The sequence below is a fragment of the Hoplias malabaricus genome, chromosome 9, assembly GCF_029633855.1.
Source record: "Hoplias malabaricus isolate fHopMal1 chromosome 9, fHopMal1.hap1, whole genome shotgun sequence".
Classification (NCBI taxonomy): domain Eukaryota; kingdom Metazoa; phylum Chordata; class Actinopteri; order Characiformes; family Erythrinidae; genus Hoplias; species Hoplias malabaricus.
The window spans coordinates 36,325,431-36,350,257 of record NC_089808.1 but is presented as its reverse complement, the minus strand read 5'-3'; the positions used below and the strand labels follow the sequence as shown (position 1 = coordinate 36,350,257).

Here is a 24,827-nt window from a genome sequence, read left to right as displayed (position 1 = left end):
TTAATATGAACATTTCATAAACAATGATGTATTTATTTAATGGCCAGAGAGCAGCTTTAAGAGGGCAGCTTTTCTAGAATTAAACAGAAGTGTAGATTTGAATTGCAGCTTGTGTTGTTTACAGTAAGTGTAGCCGAGTCTTACTACTTTAATTCAGGATGTTCTACCCAACTTCCTTGTAGTTTTTTTTTTTTTTTGGAAGGGTCTTTAGTTCAAGATAAGACTTCTCACATCATTCACTGCTTTTCATTTAAAAGCACTGAAGGCCATTTAAGGGATTAACAGTTGTGGTTTCTTTTAGCTCCTCGTCCCGCCCCCACTTCTCTTCTCTTCTCTTCTCTTCTCTTCTGAGAAGAATTGAGAGACCCCTGGAGAGCAGCTCCAAAGTTTCCTCCTCACTCGCCAAACTTCCCTCAGGTTTCTCGGATGGTCTCCCCTCTCTCTCCGGACTGTGGGAAGGGTCAGCTTCACTGGACACCGGCCACTCGTTCGGTTCTGCAGGTTTTGTGGGTTATGTGGTTTTAGTGGTCGGGTTTCCAAAATGTCTTCGAGCGGGTTTCTGTTATTTTTTGGTTTGTTGTGGAGTTTTTCTGCGGCAGCTTCTCAGCACAGACACGGCAACAAGTGAGTACAGCTGTGGGAAGATTTCAGCTTCATGTTAGGCTTCTTTTAAGTCTTTAAGTTCATTTATTGCTGCCAGTTTTACGAGGAATATAGCTTCTTGCTAATTATTTCCAAATGTACAGCTGCGCGCGATGTTGTCGCGCTCTGAGAGTTGACCGTTTTTATCGTTATTTTGTGTGTGAGGGGAAACCCCGTTTTTTCAGTTTCTCATGGTCTACACATCTTTATAAACCCAATATTGATAGCCGTGGTCTAGTATTTTTGCTGCCAAATGTATTTTATGTAAATTTCCTCGAGAGAGGAAAAGCTTAAGTCAAATGTAGTCACACAGTTCATTTTTTGTGAACATAAATATTTCAGATACCCAGACTAGAGTTCAGGGGGCTGCTGTAGACTGTACTAGGCCTGCTGATAGCAGTAATGGAGAAGGATGGTGGTGGGAGTATCGTGCTCTAGGCTATTATAACCTGTTATCAGTTAACATGAGGTGAATGGTGGTGTTGTCATGAGAAAGATGTGGGCTGCCTACGATATCTAATATAAAAGGGTTTCCCAAACCAGACCTTTAGGGAAAAAAAATCATTTAAGCGGAGGATAGTGTACTGTGTATTGTCAACTTTTACAAAATGTATATATATCTGTTCTGCTTACTACTGGTCAGTGAAGCATCACAATTTTAAAATTTTAAATCTGTAATTTTAAGGTAAAAATACTACCTAGTGTTTCTTTAAAGAGAAAGAAGGTTTTGTAGAGAGTAAAATAAATAAACCCATTAACTTTCTTTAGTACATAGCTCAGCATCTTCTCTGTTTGACTACATTAAACAAAGTCAAATATCATTTTAAAATTTTGGACATATCTATTATTTATTATAACTTTATATATATATATATATATATTTGGTCTAATGTTAAATTCACATCAATATGGCTGTTTTTTATTTGTTAGTTAATGTCCCTGGCCTGACTCATTCAACATGGAAGAACTATGCAGAGATTGGGTAAATCAGTGGATTTCCCCTTGGAGTCATGTAGAGAGTGTATTGAGAAATCAGTTTTGTGAAACACCCACTGTTTTATATGTTTCATTGCTTCTTTTTTCTTTCACCTTTGTCCTTTTCCCAGGAACTGGTGTGCATTTATCGTCCAGAAGAACGTGAGCTGCGCAGTGCAGGCAGGTCTGGAGGGTCCGGATGGTCCCGCAGAGGCTGCTCCGTGTCCCCCGAACCAGCCGGGCTGTCTGCAGATGAGGTAAGAAGCTCAGGAGAGAGGGAGGGCCACAGTTCAGAAACACTTCATGAATTCATGAGAAGCAGTGCATCCCTTCATGAGTTTACTCTACAGTGATTCACTGTGCCATTAACTCAGCGTTTATGTGTGGCCATGTATTTAAAACTCACGGAGACCTTGTTCCAGGTACGTTCATAAATGTATTCAACTTTAAATAAAGCCATACATCATATCTCCAAAACGGTAGGGAGAATAACCTTATATTACAGTGTAAATTAACGTATAGAGCTTTTATTCAGAGCAGTTTTGGACCATTTGTGTTGGTCCATTCAGCAGGAAATTTTCACACAACATTGGTGTGTGGTCTTAAATCATGTCAAAACAAAGTAGCAACAGTATTCTCATTTACAATGGCAACATGGGAAACGGCAGGGTGAAGAAAACACAAAAGTATGATACAATAACAATGAAAAAAGGACACAACCCCATGAAACAATAGCCAATCACACAACAACAATAAAGAATGCTGACAACAGAAAATGACACACAGCTGGAACAGACAAACAACAGGCCAAAAAATGGAAAAGAGGTGACATTGTGGGGACATTTGGCTGACCCCTGCAACGTGGAGGGAACGTGTTTGCTTTCCAACAATTACCTTATTTGAAGTAAAAGAAATGATGTCCTTTTGGTTGTTAAGGTTATCACTGGGTTAGATGCAGATATTATGAGCAATAGGAGACTGTAAATATCTACAGTAGAAAACACAAGTCAATGGAAATACCCCACAGGGTAGGAATATTTGTGTGGTTGGGTGGAGTGAAGCTTAATTAGACATTCTCCACAGTTTAAGTAGCCCGCTGTCCTCAGCCAGGACAGAGCCTGAGGGCTGTAAAAGTCACACAGCACCATGAGCAACATATTACTGGTTTAGATTTATACTCTCCATCCCAAGCTTGTAACCTTATTGTTTCTGGCACATAATGTTTTTAATAATGCCTGAAGCTGAATGGTCACCAGCCATTTTAATTAGCGCTCCTAAACACAGATGTTGCTCCACCACAGATAGGGGCAGACGTGCCATATTTGTGCAATAAACTTCTTAAGCGTGAACATTTTAACTGGACATTTAATCAGATGTGGTGTCCAAACTGACATTTTAACAGGCCTTGTGTAATTCCTTCTCTAAATCTAGACTCGCTGTCAAAAACCTGAGTTCTGGCAGATCAGAGAATTGTAATATAAAGTCTTGCTGTCAAAAGGGACAGAGTAACACAACATTAATGCGCAAATTTGATTGGCGTGTCAGATTTCATAAAGATGTGAGTGTTCCCACAGCAGTTTCTCTAAATCCCTGCGTTCCCAAAGTGAGTCATGCGTCTTGGTGTTATCTAAGAGGATCTCTGCGAGAAGACAGGATTGCGATTGTTTTCATACATAATTTAACTCACAGACGTGAAACCTGACCCAGGCCCCCTCTGCACCACAGGAAATGATGTCATCTATTCTTCCCTTTAGAGTTTTCGAGTTCCATTGTGTCACTGAGCATCATGCTATTGCATTATAGTGGAGATATGCAGAGTGCCAAGTGTATGTTTGAATATTCAGCACCATCAGGAGGTTTACTACAGCTGGCCGTAGATTCCAGGAACATACTTTTTGTAACTGGATTTGCTGCAGACGTAGGGGCACACATTATGTCCACAGATATTCTATTGTTTATAGCTTGCGTAAAGCATTGCCAATTGAATGGGATGCTCATGAACCTAAGATCCCTAATGCCCAAGGCCATGTCAGCTACAGGTTTATAAAGCCCCCAGCATTGGGCTGTGGGGCAGTGGAGCTGTACTCTGTGGAGTAATGGCGCTCCAGCCAGTTCCACTGGGATGAACTGGAGTGGTGTTTGTGACTCCCTTTTGCCAATAATCCCTCACAGTTATGTTCCACTGTCTTGTCTAAAGTCACCGTAGTTCAAGGAAGAAAAACTACCTGTTATTACCCTTTAATTCCAATGAAATATTGGACGAGCAGGTGTCAAGCCACATTATCTTCTAACTATGTTTATATGCACACCGTAATGAAATGAGTCTGAACTGAGATTAGGTGTTTTCCATGAGTGTTATGAAAGACTAATCCGGTTATATTCCTGTTTAAATGCATGGCAGCAGGAAAAAACAACGTTCAGTAAACACATCTCTCTAAATAATGAGCAAATAGCAAATTCTCCTCTTTTTTTTGTTCCCTTCCTTCTAACAAAAAGCTTAACATCAGGGAACAGTTCTTCCCCCTAAAGTGCTGCCCTTTCATCTTTTGTTACTCATGTTTGTTTTGGTGTCACGAAGCTGTCATCCCATGTGTGGTCCTGCAGAAAGCCACAGAATGTCACAGAAACACAGCAGACCGTCAGTGGAGAACATTAATTGTTTACATTTTGTAAGCCATCTAGAAGATTCTAGCCAATATCTGGATCAAACTAATTAAACCTCACTAATGAATTCTTGGCCACCAAAGATATTACCCCTGACTGTGACAATCAATCATACATTTCATGCCTTATGTATACTAATATAAGTACACGTGATGTGCATCCACATCCTTCGTGAGGTACCGGTGATTAGTTCAAGATCACAAACATAAACTCATCCCAAACATAATGGATGGAGCATCAGCTCTCCAAATCATGCAGTTTCACTGCTTCACAGCCCAGTGCTCCAGGGTTTATAAACCTGGCATTCCACATTTTGACATAAGGCTCATGATGCTCAGAAGCATCAAATTTCAAACTATTTTTCTTGAAACTGTACAAGCAGTGTGTGCACAACTGAACATCTGGATCTACACTGGATGCACCTTAAATTAGATAAAATGTATGTAGCTGTAGCCACAGGAAGGAGTCTCTTTTTTCAGATAAAAGTGCCAAGTAATAACCCAAATGAAGTATGATGCAGATGAGGATGAGGCTTATTACTGTCCATAACTCACCCTTGAGTTTGGCTTCATATATTTTTCATATGCTTTTCATTCTGCTGCATATGGTTTGAGTGGGGTCCTAGTGCTAGCTCATAATAATATACACATAATAGTCCTAAATTAATAGATGTTCCAGACAATAATAAGTAATTTGGTATCTTGTTCAGTTCATTTTGACCATCTCTGACCACACATATTTAAACAACTGACATTATGGCACTATAGCAAACAGTAAAAGATTTATTTTGTGGTCATAAACCACACTCTCCCATAACCGTTAATATGTTCTCTGTACACACAAGTAGGTTGTGAGCTTAATAATAATAACTTCAGCCCTGCCTCAGAGATAATCATGAGAAATGTATGAAGTACAATCCGAGTGGAGGCTTAAGCCAATTAAAGTAGTCTAAGTCCCAGCAAATGTGACATGGACTTACATTAGTGCCGATCGTTAGCTAACAAGAGCTATTTTTAATTTTGAAATTATAGAAAAAAGAGAGAAAAGAGTGGAGAGCCGAATGTAAGTGGCTGTGTTCCACCAGCATTGAATCAGTATTTGGGTTTGTACTGGTATTTAAAAAAAAAAGTGATTCATTTATTTTCCAGCAAGCCCCTGACTAAGGCACATCGTTGATTAATTAACCCACACTGCAACAATTGTATCTTGTCAAGTTAAAGCATTGTAAATCGAGATATTCAACCCATTTCTGGATGTTCTGCTTAATGTATAAAAGCGTTTTATTCCATTAGCAGATCATTTGACTCATTTCAGTAAATAATGTGGATAATTTGGCTTTTTCAGCCAATTATCTGTCAGTGGAATAAGACACTTAGTCTACATAACACCACTTAAACAAAATAGGCCGAACAATCTTAGAATGGCCCTAACATCACGAGAATTATAAGATAAATTGATTAGTTTTAAGATGTTTTCATTTAAAAAGGTAACATTTTTACAGCGTAATCATTAAGGAAGAAATTATATTTTCATTTTCATGCTCTACATTTTTATTTCCAGGTATGGGACCCATGTTCGGCCCACTTACAGGATTGCCTACAAGACTGTAACAGAGCTTGAATGGAGGTGCTGCCCAGGGTACAGAGGTCCAGACTGCAGAGAACTGAAAGGTTCTCCACACAGACAGACTGTGTTTGAACATCAACCGCAGCCACTTCCTCAGCCAAGATATTCTGGACACTTACGAAACACACAGAGTAGGACAAACTCTTCTATTAATAATAATAATACTACTACTACTAATAATAATACTTTAGGGAACACTATAGTTACCAGAAGCAGCTTAAAACAATTTACAAATAGGAAATGCAGTTTAACCTAATTAAGGTTAAAAATGATATAAGTTCTCCCTGTGTCTGTGTGGGTTTCCTCCGGGTGACTGTCTGTGAGGAGTGTGGTGTGTTCTCCCTGTGTCTGTGTGGGTTTCCTCCGGGTGACTGTCTGTGAGGAGCGTGGTGTGTTCTCCCTGTGTCTGTGTGGGTTTCCTCCGGGTGACTGTCTGTGAGGAGTGTGGTGTGTTCTCCCTGTGTCTGTGTGGGTTTCCTCCGGGTGACTGTCTGTGAGGAGTGTGGTGTATTCTCCCTGTGTCCGTGGGGGTTTCCTCCGGGTGACTGTCTGTGAGGAGTGTGGTGTGTTCTCCCTGTGTCCGTGTGGGTTTCCTCCGGGTGACTGTCTGTGAGGAGTGTGGTGTGTTCTCCCTGTGTCCGTGTGGGTTTCCTCCGGGTGCTCCAGTTTCCTCTCATGGTCCAAAAATAAAAACACGTTGGTAGGTGGATTGGCGACTCAAAAGTGTCCATAGGTGTGAGTGTGTGTGTTGCCCTGTAAAGGACTGGTGCCCCCTCCAGGGGGTATTCCTGCCATGCGCACAATGATTCCAATAGGCTCTGGACCCACCGCGTCCATGAACTGGATAAGGGTTACAGATAATGAATGAATGAAAAATTATATAAATATATATGATATAAATGATCAAAAATATATAAATTTATTTACATTTAATTAAAAGCTACATTAAAAAGATGTTTTCAAATGTCTTTAAAAGTATGTAGTGTGTTGGACTGTCTAATTATAGGTGTAAATGAGTTCCACAGTCCAGAATCTTAAAGGCAGAAACCATCATCTGAAATTTCTGCTGGTATTTGCTTAAAGACAGAATCATTCTTGAGAATGTCTTTACTGTCAGTTACATGTAAATGTGCCCTTGGTTATTAGCTAATAACTTATATTTAGAAACAGTTAGAAGTTATTTTTATTACTGTAACATCAAATTGTTAAGTTATGACAGGGAAGAATGGAAGTCTGAATCCACCAGTGGGTCCTTAGCATTTACATTTTTACATAGCCTGTAGGATGAACTTTATAAAATGTAACTTGCCATTTTGTCCTGTCACAGGAACAGAACGAAGAGAGACAGGACAATACTACAGCCACCATGGGGCTGAGAAAACTCGCCAGCTCGAAGAAGACGTGCAGCGCCTCTCTCAGACTGTGCAGGACCTGCAGGCGGCTATGACCAGCATGGCTGCGAATCTGCGGACCGACCTGCAAGAAGATACCAGCAAGATGCTGGCCAGTATCCTCAACAACATGGGTCTGCCAGACAGCCCCAGAACAGGAGCCATCGATGAAAGCGAGGCACACTTGGATGGGCACCAGGCCACAACTGGTCTCACTCAAGGGGAAAGGGGAATGGAGGAGGTTCTTGCCAGGCTTAATGTAGTTACAGATGCTCTGAAGAGCAAAGAAGAGGCGATTGAGGAGCTGCGAGACACAGTGACTGGACATGGCGGTCAGATCCGGATGCTGATGGATGCTTCTCAGGGACCAGCGGTCACTCCAGGTGCCTCCTCAGATATCGATATCCTCCAGAGTTTCATCGACAGTAAATTTGAGAAGCTAAAGAAGGAGCTGACTGTAGACATGGAGGACCAGATAACCAAGTTGAAGAGTACATGTGAAGATAAGATTCTGGCTCTGCAGAAGTCATGTGAAGATGGCCTGGACAGAAGCCACCTCAACCTTACGGAACTAGTGGAGAGCAAGGAGTCCGAGCTCAGGAAAGAGATCCGTGAACTGCGTCTAGATATGGCCATGTCTGACGGGCTCGTGCGCACACAGAGGCAAACAACTGCAATGCAAAGAGACGATGACCATGGTGATCTATGGCAGGCTCTTCAGCGAGTGGCAGATGCTCACAAAGTTTTAAATGCCCGTGTGGACAATGAGCTGGAACACTTGTCTATGCTGCAGCTCGAGGACATGTTCGGCCCTCGCATAGAGGAACTAGAGGGTCGGATGAACACGACTGAAAGGAACGCAGAGGCCTACTGTTTTTACGTCGATGAGAAGATATCCAAAGAACTAGCAGATGAGCTAAAGAAGATACGCCAGCTCATAGATGACAAAACGATTTTTATGGAGGACCAGTTCACAACCATGCTGTTGGAGATGAGCAACAGCTCATTCCCTGGGATGTTCAGTGATTCAGTAGATGCATTGCAAAATCAGGTAAACTCCAATAAGTATCTCATTCTGGGGCTGGAGGACAAGCTGCAGGCTATTGAGCAGATATGCTCAACAGACTGCAAGTCAGGTCCAACCATCGATCCTCAAACCCCAGGAGGTCTGGAGAGTATGGCTAAGGATGTAAAGTACTGTAGGAACACCTTGGATGTCTTGAATACTGACGTTGAACAAAATTCTGTGAAGCTTATTAAACTAGAGAATGTGATCGATCGCCTGACTCAAGAAAGTAAGCTGTACAGTGTCAGCAAGCAGGACCTCCACAACAGCCTGAAACCTGTGATGGACAATGTGCATGGCCTGACTGGAGCAGTCACAGGGCTGGGAGATTCCATGAGCAAATATATGCAGGACCTCCAGGCCCTGAACTCTAGTTGTTGCATGGCTGGGCATGTAGGATCAGTTCAGAGAACATCAGGGGTACCTCCTCTGTCTCGCGGAGAAGAAAGTCTCAGTCCCAAACAGCTGGAGGATCTCAGAGACAGGCTAGACAAGCTCAGTGCCTATGTGACTAAAGAGATGAACTCGTGGAGGGAGAAGGCAGCAGACCTCACCGACGGTGTCTCCACAGTAGATAGAAGGGTTGCTAGCCTGGAAAATATGTGTCGGGAGCTGAAAGGCGAGGCAAATAAAATTCAGCGCATGAAAGATGGGCTAGAGAGGGCCTTGACTCAGGTGGACTCCACTTTGCAGACACAATCTTCAGAGATCGGCACCCTCAAGAGCAGCATGAACAACTTTCAGACTCAGCTCGGTACCCTCAGGGACCATGCCAGAAAACAACAAGGTAAGTCATGGGGAAGCGTTAAAAATGATAATTAATTAAGTGTAAAATTTGAAGTACTACAGTTTTATTTAACATCAAACACTGGTTGTAGCATATGCACTGATTTAACATGACTGTAGAGTATGATGCTGTTGCTCATACAGTACAGGCGAGTGGATGACTATTAATTTAACCCTAACATGCCATATTTAAAAACACTGAAGTTGTGGTGCTTTGTCTCATACAGCTCATATATCAGTGGATATATTTGAATATTCTTTCAAGTTTCTTATGAATGAGAGAGTTTTGAAAATGCTTTTAGAGTTGATGTTTATTGGTGTTCACAAAAATCAAATGTATGTGGCCTGAATGAAGCCTCTGTGGTGGTCTCTTCAACGGTGCTCATTATTCATCTTTTAATTTCATGTTGCAGTCCCCCTGATAAATGAGGCGCTATGTTTGCAAAAGCTGGGGCTTTAAGTTTTTTAGCTGGTGTTGACCACAGCCACGCCATAAACACTCGTCTTCCTACTCTCACCACAAACACACACGCAAAGGGCGGATCCTAGGTTTCCCTGTCTCAGTGAGCGTCTATGAAATATTTAACCAGTTCAGTGACACGCCCTGGACACACAACCTGAATCTAATAAGTCCAAAACAATCTCTGAACATGCTACAGTGTAATAATATAATACTGTAGGATCAGAGTCAGCATCATGAGATATTGTGAAAATCACATCTGTATAATTATACATGTTATAATTGATGTTTTTTTTTAATGTAATCACAATAATAGACTGATTAATCGTAATGGTTAAAATGCTAGTATTTAGGGCTGCATAATGTTGGAAAAAAAACTGTCATGGCAAATTTTTTCTTTGATATATACTGTGATGTTAAAAATGTCTCTCCACAAAGTAATTTTATCCAAACTTAGAGTACAATAAACGACATGGTGAGTGGTCTACTGACATTAAACAGAAACTGTCATGGCATTTAGTTTTCGTAGAAATTGATGCTTCAAGTGACAGCACGTCCTGCAGTGTGCATTTTGCGATGATGATGATGAAATTGATATATTGAAATTTGATTGTAATTGATATTGAATGTGCAGCCCTACTGTTATTTACTTGTTAGTATATTTTGGGAGAGATAAAACACACACGTGTCGTGCTGGAATAAAGACATTTTTATTACTTTTTTATAAAATCTCAGTTTAGTTTTTATGATTTCTGAATAAGAATATCTGAGTAAATTTATCAGGAAGTGCTTGGCATTGTCCAAAATTCATCCCTGCAGTATGTGCACACAATTTAATTTAATTATATCTAACCTTAAACCTTAAATCCGGAAGGCTTTTAAAAGGAAGCTTTCCTTTCAGCACATCAGTCTCCTCAGTCATCGTGTTATCTGTGTTTGTGCCTTTCACTAGTTCAGACATGTACCAGTCCATGCAGGTGTGACAGAAGGAAGCTGGGTTCAAACTTGGTCATATGATTAATTTGCACAAAAAAAAAAGAAAGAAAATGCATTAAGGTCTCTAGAGTAATCACGAAAATTAACGTAAATCGCCGTAGTTGACACTAATGCAGCTGTTCAGATCTAAATTAGCACCAACGTTATCACAACGCTACCAGCCCCTGCACTGCTGTCCTGTGTTTGAGATCTTAGGTGGATGAGCATTAACTTTATAAAATTAAATCCGGACAAAACTGAAGTTTTACTCAAAAAAATCTCCAAAAGCCAACTCAACTCTTTGACTTTAGACCCAGTCTTGATTGTGCCATGGTCAAACCCTCGTCTGTAGTAAGGAACCATGGTGTTCTTTCTGAGTTTTTACTTTATTTTGAACCTCACATCAAGTCACTGGTTAAAAATGCCCTCCTCCACCTCTGAAATATTACTGGACTGCGGCCCATGTTCGCCAGACACGATGCTGAAACACTTGTTCATGCTTTCATCACATCTCGTCTTGATTATTGCTACACTCTCTTCTGTGGCTTACCTAATAAAACCATCCGCTCACTTCAGTGTGTCCAAAACTGCTGCCAGAATTCTCTTACGTTCTAAAAAATCAACCCACATCACTCCCATTCTTTATCAGTTACACTGGCTACCTATCTCCCAATGCATTCAGTTTAAACTCCTCCTGCTCACATCCTAATCCCTGCATGGTCTGGCACCTCCTTATTTAGCAGAACTCCTGCATCCTTACTGCCCTCCTCGTACACTTAGGTCCTCTGTGCTGGTCTTCTTTCCATCCCCAGATTTAAACTTATTTCTGCATGGGGCAGATTTCAGTCTCATGGCCCCAAAATTATGGAACACATTGCCTCAATCTCTCCATCTGTTTTTCCCTCTCTTCTTTTAAATCTTAACTGAAAACACACAGTTTTTCTCCATCTCCTTGTTGTTATTATTATTATTATTATTATTATTATTATTAAACAGAAAGACATTACAATATGTGCATTGCCAAGGACCCGCTCTTAGTGGCACAGCTTTTCCACTAAGTACATACATAGCTAATACAATACTAGCCGTGATAATTGATTTAAGCTAATTCCAAAAAACTAATGAAAATCCATTTTTGAAATGAAATTGCCATTTTTCTCCATTGAGGAGAAAATACCTCATAGAGAAGTCCTCAAACACTTTCAAAATATCTATTGCATTATTGGATAATTGCTATTACATATCTCCGTGGGCCGGAGACCAGCAAGTGGGCGGGACATACAGGCAGGAGAGCAGCATGTGGGAGGGGCATACACAGGAAGTAGGCAGATACCAGCAAGTGGGAGGTTATGGTTAGGTTTAGGGCAGGGGCGGGCATTCTTAGCCGCAAAAAGGGCTGGTGTGGCTATTGGCTATTGGTGTAACCAGGAGGTCACATGATCAGTCGTTTTACTGAGACCAACTAGTTAAAGTAGCGAGATCAGGTGTGCTCTGGCCTGAACTGACTAAAATCCAGCAGCCACACAGGCCCTTTGTAGATAAGATTGCCCACTCCAGGGTTAGGGATAGGTTTAGGGTTTGGTTGTCCCTCCCAATTGGAGTTGTACCTCTCCCTCGGAGGCCTGCAGAGATACCCTTCTCGCTAATTGGCTTATATCAGCAGGCAGCCAACGCTACACATGAAAAATACATGGCTGTTTTTGAATAACAAAATATCAATGAATTGTTTAACAAACTAAAAAATGCACAAGTCTTACAACAATTTTGCAATTTTATCCTGTTTTGTTGGTTTTTCTCTCTTCCCTGTGGTTAACCAGAGATCAGTTCATTAACGCTTATGAATGAATATCAAATTAAATCCAAGTGTTTCTAGAAAAGACATGCTTCACAAGACTGGAACCACTAAGTTTCACTTCTATTTTGGGAAAGGGTAGTGCATCTAAAGCACAGTTAGATGCAATATTTTTGGGGGGGAAACAGTGCATGAATTGTCTAATGAATTATGTCTTCTAATCAGAACTGGGATCTGGTCCAGTGGGCTGAGTCTTACTATATCAGGCATGAAGCCTGGAACTAGGCTGATACCAATGAGGTTTCTCACAATTAATTCAGTGCACTTCCTGGAAGTCTTCATTTGCACCAATACAAAGGGTGAAACAGTGTCTGAATTAAAGATCTTTGGCAGTGCCGAAGAAAATGTAAAAGTCTCCTTTTGTCTCCTGTTTATGAGAAATATCCAGGAGAGATGAATGTAAGGACAAAGCCAGATGTATACATTAGTTGGAATTTATGGCCAGGCAGGGGATGTTCACCAAGTTTATTCTCCTGTTAAACAGCTAAACTCCATATTGTTTCTGTAACGAGATATGCGCACCATCATGGGGTCCCCGTGCCCCAGGGCTGCTAAAAGGCAGGAGGCCCCCATATGTCTGCCATTTAGACACCAAAACAAGAGTTAGGGGGTCTGGAATGGAGCCATATGTAGTTACAGAGTTGTACGTTCTCATAAACAAATACTTAATAGCGGATCCACACAGTGAGGTATGGTTGACCTGTTTTGGTTTCTGAGTCAGAATGGTTTTAATTTATTCAATGTTTAGGTAGAAATACATACATCGCAACATGTACTTCGTAGGGACATAGTCTTCATCCGGCTGTACATTCATCTCTCTGCTTTAAACACTAAGTTCTCGGCTGTCGTACCCACATGCCCAGGCTAATCTCAGTCGGCTGTAAAACCTGTCCCCCTTTTTCCAGTCTGAACTTAGTGAGCTGTGTGGTCCCCTCATTGTCTTTTGCCAGTCGTGCCCTAGTTTTCACCGAACGCTGAAAAAGGAGCGATTCCAGTGTGCGTTTTGCTCAGAGGTCTGGTCTTCATTAAGACACAGGGCCAGTCAAGTGTGCCTCTGGAGGTGCGGTCCTGCGAAGCGGCCTCCCTCCCGCACCCCTCTGCAGATGTTGGGCCATAAGCCGCCCGTGATGTCACACTCGCTGATTCCTGGGAGGCTCCCTGTACAGACTGATGTCATCATTCCTGCCCGGGGTGGATACAGAATGCTGTCAATTCCCCAGCGCCAAAAGAACTCACATCTACGCTCTATATATGAATCCATTCCCAGGCAGACAGTCATGCTACAAGATATATCCCTTTTTAAAATTCTTTGAAACAAAGTGCCACGCTGCTGCAGTTTATTCTTAAACGTTAAAACAGCTTTGGTAGTGATTTGCCCTTTGATTTACAACTTACATCTACAGAATTCACACCAGTAACATACGTTTACTAGACTTTGGCCGTTGTTTGATTGTTTAAAGGATCAAGTTCTTACTGTATTTCAAGAAATGAAAAAAATAGACGAATAGAGGTCTAACCTCTGAGTTCTTTAATATTTCTTCATCTGAACTTGCCAGGGAACGACCAGATAAAGAGGCGTTTTTACCATAAAGTAGTGATTATTAAATGTTTATTTAAATGCTGCAGTAAAAACGGTCTGTCGATGAGTAACTGCACCAATAATTAATTTTTCTTCCTACGCTTGTGTTTGTTGATTGGCGAGTTGCTAGAAATAGAATAAAATAGAATGTCTTTATTGTCATTGTACTAGTAAAATTAAATTGAACACAGACACTAGACTAGATTGAAGTAAGAGTAAGGGTGTACGCATGGTATTAAAACAGAAATCCAGACAGTTTTTTTCTGTCTTTCCGAAGTTATCAGATTATTGTGCGCACGCGTGCTCCCAGTAGAAGAGTATTCAGAGAGTATTTATTGTCTTTTGCAAGTTATATTTGCAAAAGCATCCAATAACAGGGTGGGGTGCTAAACTGTCGATACATTTTGTAATTCTACCCCAAAAGGTGTCTAGTAACCGGAGCCAAGAAGACAATTGAGCTTTCTGCTGAGAAGCTAAGCATTACTCATTTGTTCTGGCCGTGGACCGGGACAGGGGGTGCACAGTTGCACAACTCTGGAAGCAATTCATACAGCTGCTCTCGCAGTGGCTGGACAATCTGCTGTATGTGGTTTTGCTTTCTCATAATCTATGTCCTTAGCTCTTGATTGCTTATTGTTTTTTTAAAGAACATTGTGAAATTAATCTTGAGGCGATTTTTTACAAGTCGGTGTGCGTAACCACAGCTATTGACTCTTTGCCATTAGACTCCAGACTAATGGCTAAACTTCAGCCCTCAGAGTCTCACCTGACACGAGAACTCGAGTCCATACCCTTTACTGTGTTCTGGGAGGAGTAAACTGATGCTTTTTGACCTTTCTAATCAAATCCATGCATTTGTGGTCCCTTAAAATGTCTTCTAAAACGGATCCTGGCACGGCATATTTTAGCTTCTTCCCCTTCATCACAAGCCTTATCTTCTCCCTTCCTTTCCTCTCTTCTGTCTTTCTCTTCCTGCTGATTGATATCTTTTTCGTAGAGGATGCCAGAGAACCTCTTCTTCCCCTTTCCCACTGTGTGTGCAAGGGTGTGCAGAGGCATACCAACCAGCTTTTTCTTTTTTCTGTAATTCGTGTTGCTTCCACAGGAGAAATCAATTGATTTTTAAGTAGGGAACGAGAGGTCAGAGCTGAGAGTCAGGGTCCAGAGAGCCATCTGGAACTTTCCAGATTGGATCAGGCTGAGAGCAAGGTTACTCATGAAGGACTGCCCCGTTTGGGCAGGGTGCGGATCAGTAGACATTAATAATATTTTATGTGCAGAAATACCACCCCACCCCTCCCTCCAATTCCATTAGATATCTGTAACCAAAAGCTATGAATGTAACCCTGGCATTTTCTGCTAACACCCATTTTAATCCTCTTTTCCTTCCTTCATAATTGTATAAACATATCAATACCCCCCCTCCTCCCCCCCCTTGTATCAGACCACGGCAAATCTTGAATTCCAGCTGAGGGTTTGTGACCTTGATCCTCCGTAAACAAGGACGGCGTCTAAAGCTGTGGATTGAGTCGGCCCCACTTTTGGAGCCAGTTTTTTGGGAGTCAGTGCCTGAGTGACTCAGCACTGGTTAAGATGCCGCATCTGTGAGTGTAGAGCTCTGGGACTGCCACGCCACAGGCTTGTGATTTCCTCTAGCTCACGGGAAACGCACAGTTAGATGCCAATTATCTCATGGGAAACAAGCCGTACGTGGGAGGCTGCGAATATTGTGGAGAGAGGTGGTGTTGGGGCAACAGCAAAACGCAGGAGAGCAACACTGACGCAGTCTCCGTGAACCAGCTGAATGGCCCTGAGGAGGACACCTGGGACGCATGCGGGGATTTTTTTCCCCCCGTTTGTTTGTTTGTTTTTTTAAACCCATATAAGTGGTAAGCGAAGGAAAAATGAAATAAGTTATAGAGTTGACTAGACCTCAGTGTCAGGAATGACGCATGGTGCTCGTATTTTACACAAATCCAATGGTCCGGGGAAGCATCCGCAGCTCTGCATGATGACTAAAAGAAACTCTGGCATTTAAAGAAACACTTCCACAAACCACAGTATCCCCTTACCTCAGATGCACTCCATCAAATGGCGTTTGTTTGTTTGTAGTTTTTAACAAAGTTTGCTTTTTTTTTATAGCACTGGCCACAAGGCTAATGTAGATAACCCACTAATTAGCATCATGCAAAGTGCACGCCTAAAGAATCCCACACTTTCCTCATGTTGCGTCAAGTGGTTACACAATCTCAGACAGTGTTTGGCATATTATTTTCTATAAAAAGAAATTAACAGAGGTATGTGGCACAGCTAAAACTTTAAGCCTGACTTTTTTGGTCGTTTTTATATATAAAGTGTTCCACGACGCTAGAAACCGTGTAAATTTAAGGACAATTTGAGATTACTTAATAACCTCGTGTGGTTAGAGGCAGTGGTGCAGTGTTTGTTCCATTCTGTTTCCCGTTTTAAATGTTCCTTTAAGGCACTAACCGATATTTTTTCATGAGATCCCTTGCATATTAAAACAGTATGTTATGAGGGGGGCGCTGCGATTGACTTTTATGTGTTGAATCATTAGAGAACGTTTTTTTTTATGCTCAATGCAGACATTAAAGAACACACATGGCATCCCACATGAACCTATCCTGCAAAAGGCAAAATATGGAAAGTTATAGTTTTAGCCAAGAGAACTACACTTTATGATAAGGCTTCAGCCTATGAGCAGTTCACAGCGATTGGGAGAGAGACGGAGAGTGAGTTATTGTGTGGGTTGAATAATGTAACAAGGTTTATGGGTTTATGCTTGCACTTGAACGATTAGTCACTTTTTCCATTACTTTCATGTTTTTAGTTTGCGCTGACATGTGATTTATCCACTTTCATTTTTTTCTGTTGCACTCACTGCATAGCTGTTTGATCTGCCAGCATTTTTTCCATAAACTGAACCAACTCTCCCTCTTTCTCTCCGTTTCTCAGAACTTCCAGTTCAAGAGGAGAGACCAGCGTCTGTCCCGTATCCTCAGGCTCCCTCCAGGAGGATCCCCCAGATCCACATCCCGCTGATAATTCCACACAGGACAAGGCCAGAAACCGCCCATGCCCTCAGGCCCCAGCAGCCACTCCCCCCACAGCAGCCGCTACCCCCCCAGCAGCCGCTACATCCCACACAACATCGGCCCGTCCTGGAGACGGGAGAAGCCGGACCCCCAGGCTTTGTACGCAGACTGGCCGTCAGACGCGAGCGTGGCTCTGAGGATGCTGGGAAACCGGTGAAAGGATTTGCAGGTGCTCCAGGTGAAGATCAAAAACCTACATCTTCCACTTGTGATATGATCAGAAATACTAGGTATAAGACATTACTTAATGGTACACAAGGCGTGACCCTCAGCAGGGGTTGAGGAGTGTGTGAGATGATTTAGGGATGCTGACTAAACATGGCTTATATTTATCCCCCTCTTCCTCCACTACCTTGGCAGGTTATCCTCCCATCAGTCCTGTGGCATATAAACCTGACCCTATTCCAGGTAAAACCATACAACTGCTTCGGCTCTTGTAAAGGTTTTGTTTTCTCTTTGGTAAATGAGATTTTTATACATTACTAAGAGGGTTTAGCATTACTGTTCTGACCAGGCTTTATATATTTCCTCTAGTTTCCCAAGCTGCATGGAATCCTGCACAACGGCTACGAGCAGCTGGTAAATTTAAAGTCTTTTAAGCTTTCCTCATATGAATATTTAAATATTAGGTTTATATTTATGTTCCCTGAACACCACTTCTGCGGGTCCTCTACAGTGACATCAGAGAGAAACTCATTTGTGGAGCCTTTCTCCTTCTCTGCTGGACTCACCCAGCAGTCATTCACAGGGGATTTTGGCATCATCCGCTTCGACAAAGTGCTGGTTAACGACGGAGGACACTACAACGCCCACACAGGTAAAACTCAAACCTTTTTAACTCCTTTACAACTGAACATGCAAATAAAGGCCTAGAACATCTCTCAGCTTCAACCAAAGACCTTCGTACCGTACACTTTCTTTCTGTGGTAAAAAGGAAGGCGATTGTAAACATTAAGCTGGAGTTTCTGCTTCACACTACAGGTCTAACCCCTGTTTCAGACCAAAGACCAATTTATGCTTCTGTGTCATTTCTACGCTGTAAGCAACTTGTAGATCTCACAAGCTGTAGCCTGACGCGTACCACCCCAGAAATTTATCTTAGCATCGATGCAGACCACAGCGTATGTGACTGGTCCACAGTTGGACAAACATGGTTCAAGTTGAACAGAGAAAGTCCAGAAACATGAACGTCTCCAGACTACAGGGACTGCAGACAGCAGTAAATTCATGGCGAGATATTTCTTCAGACACTGGTTTGGACATCACAGTAAGAATAAACAGGTGGAACAAGGGGGAAAATATGGATGTCTCCAGGGGGAAAAAAATGTTTATATATATATTATATATATATATTCTTAGTTCTGGATGTAAATTACACTCTGTTCCAATTAGCACCCTACACCCTGAGTAGGACACTTCACAGATGATCAAACCGACACCACATAAATGTATAGTACATTGTGTAGAGGAAGATGTTGGTGATTCAGCGCTATAAGCTTAAAGGCTCAACACAGAAGCATAAATCCGCCTCAGTTATGTACTCAGTGGCCCTCTCTACAATGTCATGACGAATGGCCTTGGTGTAAAGCTCCACAGTGAATTAAACGTCACTGAAAACATGCAGTTTTTTCCTTCTACTGAAAGGAAATAAATAATTTTTGGAGAGAAAAGTATGCCAAAATATGCTGGTTGGTGAACATCCACAACTAAAACCTCCATAAATTCATACAGAATTTACCAAAATCGCCAGCTGTGTCTTTGTAGCAGACGTGTACTTTTTAGGCTTAATATAGATGTTGGTTCTGACTGTACGATCTGACCAGCTGAGGAACGCTCTGGTCATGCTGATTTTTGTGATAGCAACACATTCTCTCACAGTAACTGTGTTATTTCATCAAGCACTAGTTGCTAAGGAACGATGGGTTTATGCTGCACCAATCACTAATGCTATTTCTAAGTTACTTTTAGCAGAAACAAAACATGGTCATTATATAACTTCTGAAGAGTGTGACAGTGAGTGTTAAGTCTGTTCCAGGATTGACGTTACATTAGTTTTTCAGCTGGAGCTGTGAAGGAGGACATTAGACGATGAAATACCTTTTTAATACTATTTAGAAAGTTCCAATTCCACCTTAAGTGATACATAAGTTGCATTCAAGTGCCCCCACTCCACCTTAAACGATAGTGAAGTCAGAATGTAAAGTTATCCCTGGAAGAAGAAGGTATCTGAAGTAGGGGAAGGTTCATTGATGCCGTTAGGAAAATTGCTTCTCTGCATTCAACCCATCCATGGCAGTGAACACACAAAAACACACTAGTGAGCAACTAGGGGCAGGGACCACACCCAACCAAAGCAGGGAGCCACCAACCACCGCTGGCCCAGGGAGCAGAGGGGCCCTCCTGCCTCAAGCTCTCTTCTCTAATCTCAAAGCCATGGCTGCCCCCAAGAGAAGAGTGAAAAGGTCTTCAGCCTCAGCTTTTCTCAGAAACAAATTTACTCTTGGAACTACCCCATAACCTACATCCTCGTTGGCTGAGTTCTCCCATATTCTCCACTCCACAGGGGTCTTCACTGTGCCTGTAGATGGACGCTATCTGGTCCACGCCGTCCTGATGGCTGCCCGGCGCGAGCGAGTCGAGGCGGTGCTGTCTGTGTCCAACCAGAGCATTCAGAAGCTGGACACGGCAGGATATTCTGGACCAAGTGGACACCTCGCCACACAGCCGTGCGCATGCGGGGGCTCTGCTTCCTTCAGCCTCATTCTCTCTCTGCGGGCGGGCGACCGAGTGGCTCTGGTGCGAACGGCCGGAGCTCTGGCCACCTCTGAGGCCAGAGAAATCCTGTCCACCTTCAGCGCTCTCTTCCTCTATTCACCTCCATCCCACAGATAGCCTCCAGGGACAAAGAGGAGGAGAGTGCACTGGAGGACTACTAACACTAACACTGCAGCCTATCACGAGCCAGAGGACAATGCAAGGAAACAGGCACTCAGGCATTTCTCCAAGCTGGAGTTTGGTAAAAAAAAAAAAAAATCTAATCTGCATCTAATATTTTTCATCATTCAGCCAAGATAGAGCACATGGCCAAAGGTATGTGGGTACCCACCCCAGTCAGTGGGTCTGGCTGCTAGAGGCACATCTATTACACTTTGCAGGTGCTTAAAAACCATTTAGCCTTCCAGTATCCATAAACAAACAGGGGCAGTAGAGAGAGCGGTCCTGAATAGCTCAGTGACACGATGACTTTTATTGACTCAAGTTGGGTGGGCTGTTTTCAATGGTGAAAGAAAGATGGTGCCTGAATTCTTTGAAGAAAAAAAACTTAATGCTACAGCATACGGTGCAATACTAAAGAGTCGTTTCCAGCAACAGCTTGGAGGAGGCCCTTTCCTACTTCAGGATCTCAACCCACCCAGCTCCTTTGGGACGAAGTAAAATGCGAACTGTGAGCCAGGCCTTATCACCCAACTTCAGTGGCCAACCTCTCCGCAGCGCCTGTAGCCGAGTAGAATCCAGTCCCTGTAGATCTGTGTTTAAAAGCTAGTGGAAAGCTTCCTAGAAATGTGGAGGCGGTTATGGCAGCAAAGGGGTACTCAGAGCATATTTAATGCCCATGGTTTTGAATGAGCTGTTCAGCCAAGCGCACAGGGATGGGATGTTCGGGTGTCCACATACCGTTGGTCATGTGTACTAGTGTATTTTTGAAACCTGAAGTTCTTTTGAAGTTTGGAGCTGCACGGTTATGTAGCTAACACATATGTGCAGACAGAACACAGACTACAAAGTGGATGCTGCTGGTTTTTAGCTGTGCAGTTTACTTCCACACAAAATTAGATCTTTCGCCAAACTGCAGTTTTAAGAACCCAGTCCTGCAGCAAAGCAGCCGGGCGTCCAGACACGATAGCTACGTCCACGCTGCAGGTAAAAGGGCCTCCGATGTGATTTACTGCTCTTAACTTGATTTGCGATTTTTGCTGTTCACACATCACTCATCCAGCTGTCCGTTCTCTTTCAGCTTCAGCTTCCCTTAATGTCAGATCAAAATGGGTTGTGCCACCAGACTGGAAGGACAAGTAGAGGACACAAACATGATTAAAAAAAGTTTGTGTGTTTTAAACAACAAAAAAAGAACAGAGGGGAAAACTATAGCAGATGGCCTGGAAGAGAGAGAGATGTGCAAGTGGACAGAGTTCATAGAAACTTTCAGATTCTCTCTTGTTAGAAAACACTGTTTGCAGTGGCACTGCTCACTCATCTTCTCAAAACAATCTTCCAACAATCGTAGTAAGAGGCGTTTTAATAAAGCTGCTGTAAATTGTGTTGGATTCGATTAAAGTTGCATGAATTCCCAGCTGCTTGTTCACTTTGAAGCACCTGTCTGGGTGAGTCTCAGACGAACTCTTTGCTGTTCACTCTGACAAACCTAACGTGTCACGTGACCAGAAAAGTCAGATTTGGTCGTCTTTTACCTGCAGCGTGAACGTAGGCTGTGTGCGCCCAGTGTATCTTAGTTAAGTGTTCTTGTGGTATTAAGTGGTTATGGGTGTTGTGCTGAATCAGACGATGTGATTCATAGGATTCTCTAAACTAATCTTTAAGCTAATTTTGATCACAATATCTTGGGTCAGTCCTCGGTCACAGCCACCATTCACCCGTGTGTTCCACTAGAGATCGCATTTAAAAAGAACAACTTCCATTTTCCTAAATGTCACAGTCACGGCTCACGGCTTGAAGTTCTCCGACTGTGAAGAGGGGATGAAGGTGAAGCGTATTTCATCATTTTAAAATATGCTTTAAAAGCAGTATAAAAAAGATGTAAATGTGGAATTTGAAGAGGAGCTGTTGTCAAAAGTAGATACAACCCTCGCAGTAATCTGTGCTCGTTTGGCCCTGGAGCTGATTTTCTTCATTATCCGATGAATGCTGTTTAACTGCCAGCACCTGTGATCATTTTGCAAGATGGCAAGCTGACCCTAAGTGACTGAAACCATGCGACAGCGTGTCTTTGTGTTTCAGCCATTGCAGTCATTTCTGGCATTTAGAAGCTGTTCTTCTTCTATGTTCTCCACACAAAACAACAGGGCAAGAAGTTATGAAAACTCTGGATTTGGAATCAGAAGGTGGAATTATTCACCAGTTTCAGAGCTGAATGTGGAAGGCTCTCAGCACTTGGCGTCTCACCGTCTGAAAATAATTAACCCTGAAAGTCCACTCTGTCGTAATCGAGCCTCTCATCAGCTGAAGTGTGGACAGAGAACTGATCCTGAGCTCAGTTTAGTGACGAGGATCACTTAAGTTGGGTCGAGATCAGAAACATTTTTTGGTCTTGAACTGGAAAAACACTGAGCCCAAAGTGTGTGTGAAGAAGTCTGTGTTTGAAGAAGTTGTCATTGTTTGGGGAAAGTTCTTTGAACAGGAGTTGGGCAATATACAGAAACGGCTCATTTTTATTATAACCTCCTTTCCCTGCAAACGTCTCCCAATCACACAGCAGTTTTTAATGGAAGACGATCACTCACCACAACGCAAAACTGGCAGAGCATTTTCTTCAAGCTGTTAACACAGAAATAATGAACTCTGGAATGTAGAGAGCTGTGACTTTGAAATTCAGAGAAGTGTGTTGTTCTCTAATTATGATCTCTACTGTACATGGCTATATTATATCACAGATACGGTACATAGTTTTATAATTGGAATATAGTGTTATATCCATATTATGTAGCTCTACCACACAATACAAGCTTGTTCCTGAAAAATCAGAGCACGGAGAGATAATCTGATCATCTCCAATTAAGTTTTTGTAAATTCTTTACCTGTTCATATCTTTACATCAGTCCAATATGTGACTTAAAATGAACTATTATATGTAACTGTCATTCTCCGAGAGCGAAGTGCAAAGAATATTTTTGGAGCAAATTAACACACCGTGCTATAATTAAGAGGTTTATGTGAATAGTTAAATGCTTTTGTAGTCTGTCGTATTTTGTAATTGAGCCGCACACCCACAGAAAGCAACAGAAGTGACAGCCAGAGCACAAAGAACTCTTCGTTACAAAAGGAGTTTGAGGGCAACTCCTAGAGAGAGCTCTAAAAGAGAAGCAGCCCATGTTTGTACTGGCATTGTTTACAGATGGTGTTACTGATTTGGCATAAAAGTGGGAAGAAGAGTTATACTGGAAACAAACCTAAAAGGCCTGCTTTCAACATTACGACTAATATTAGCTTTATTTTGATGTATATCATTTGAAAATATGGCTTTAAAGATGTGAATGAGAATCAGTGAGGGGTTAGAAGAGAAGTGGTATGAAGCTTTCTGAGTGAGCAGCAGACGGAGCTCTGGCCTTTCTCACAGCAGGTGTGAGGGAAATTTCTCGTTCACTCTCAAGAGGAACGCTGTGGCCTTTACCCCGGATGGATGTTATTTATTGCAACGTTTCTTGCGCTGCTTTGTGAGGCACAAATATCATGAATGCCTGATTGTATTCATTTCACTGTACCTTCCAGATACTTGTACCAGATGCTTGGCACAATACGTCTAATAAAAAATAAATATATATAAAAAACACCCAAGCCTCCACAGCACCGGCTGCTTTAACGAGGTCCAGCGGTCACTTCATCACATGATTGTTTGGAAAGGAAGCTTATTTCCCCCTCAGCTGGATTTTGCTCTAGTCTCAATCTAAAAGCAAAGTGAAATCTTCACCTGTAGCTGTCTCTTGTAAAGTTGAGTCCAATGGGTTTCAGCAAAAGTCAGTTGAGAAGTGAAAGAACAACATTCAAAGTGATTTCATATAAAATGGTTCATTGCACAGACACATACCTTCTATTATTTTTCAGTGGTGGTGATAGGAACCAGGCGGCACGGTGGCGCAGCAGGTAGGTGTCGCAGTCACACAGCTGTGGTGTGTTCTCTCTATGTCTGTGTGGGTTTCCTCCGGGTGACTGTCTGTGAGGAGTGTGGTGTGTTCTCCCTGTGTCTGTGTGGGTTTCCTCCGGGTGACTGTCTGTGAGGAGTGTTCTCCCTGTGTCTGTGTGGGTTTCCTCCGGGTGACTGTCTGTGAGGAGTGTGGTGTGTTCTCCCTGTGTCTGCGTGGGTTTCCTCCGGGTGACTGTGAGGAGTTTCCTCCCACAGTCCAAAAACACACTTTGGTAGGTGGATTGGTGACTCAAAAAGTGTCCGTATATATATGTGTGTGTGTGTGTGTGTGTGTGTTGCCCTGTGAAGGACTGGCGCCCCCTCCAGGGTGTATTCCCACCTTGCGCCCAATGATTCCAGGTAGGCTCTGGACCCACCGTGACCCTGAACTGGATAAACAGTTACAGACAACGAATGAATGATAGGAACCAAGGGTCTCTTTGTAAAATGTGTTTAATTTACTTTTAAAACTGTAAAATAGCTTCAAATCCAACATAGTTTATTTGGGAACTACTTACCGCCAATATATGTATTTATTATAAATATGTACGTTAGGCCATAACCTTATCAAGTCAATAGTAAGACAATGCAGCTCCAGGAAATAACTGAGGAGGGTGTTTTTTTTTTTTTTTTTATTAAACATTACTTTGGATGTCTGGTCCCCATCACCACCACTGAACAACTGATTCACCAGCTCTTTCTAGAAAAACACATTTCACACCAAACTGTGTATTATTATTATTATTATTATAGAGTTATAAAATACCACAGAAACATTT

At 42.2% G+C, this 24,827-nt stretch overlaps 1 protein-coding gene across 2 annotated transcripts; it reads left to right on the top strand.

Annotated features, from left to right (window-relative positions):
* The first annotated feature begins 79 nt into the window (after positions 1–79).
* Positions 80–23,663, top strand: emilin2a (elastin microfibril interfacer 2a). Of its 2 annotated transcripts, XR_010804210.1 has the most exons (10): positions 80–624; positions 1,749–1,874; positions 5,842–6,038; positions 7,235–9,151; positions 16,993–17,310; positions 17,493–17,540; positions 17,667–17,711; positions 17,809–17,949; positions 19,696–21,053; positions 21,148–23,663. XR_010804210.1 is itself a non-coding variant. In XM_066681372.1 (9 exons), exons 1-9 carry the CDS (start codon positions 542–544, stop codon positions 20,022–20,024), a joined length of 3,204 nt encoding a protein of 1,067 aa, XP_066537469.1. In that variant the 5' UTR covers positions 80–541; the 3' UTR covers positions 20,025–23,663. The 2 variants fall into 2 exon arrangements, 1 of the variants encoding a protein (XP_066537469.1); XM_066681372.1 differs by having other exon boundaries at positions 19,696–23,663.
* The last annotated feature ends 1,164 nt before the right edge of the window (positions 23,664–24,827 follow it).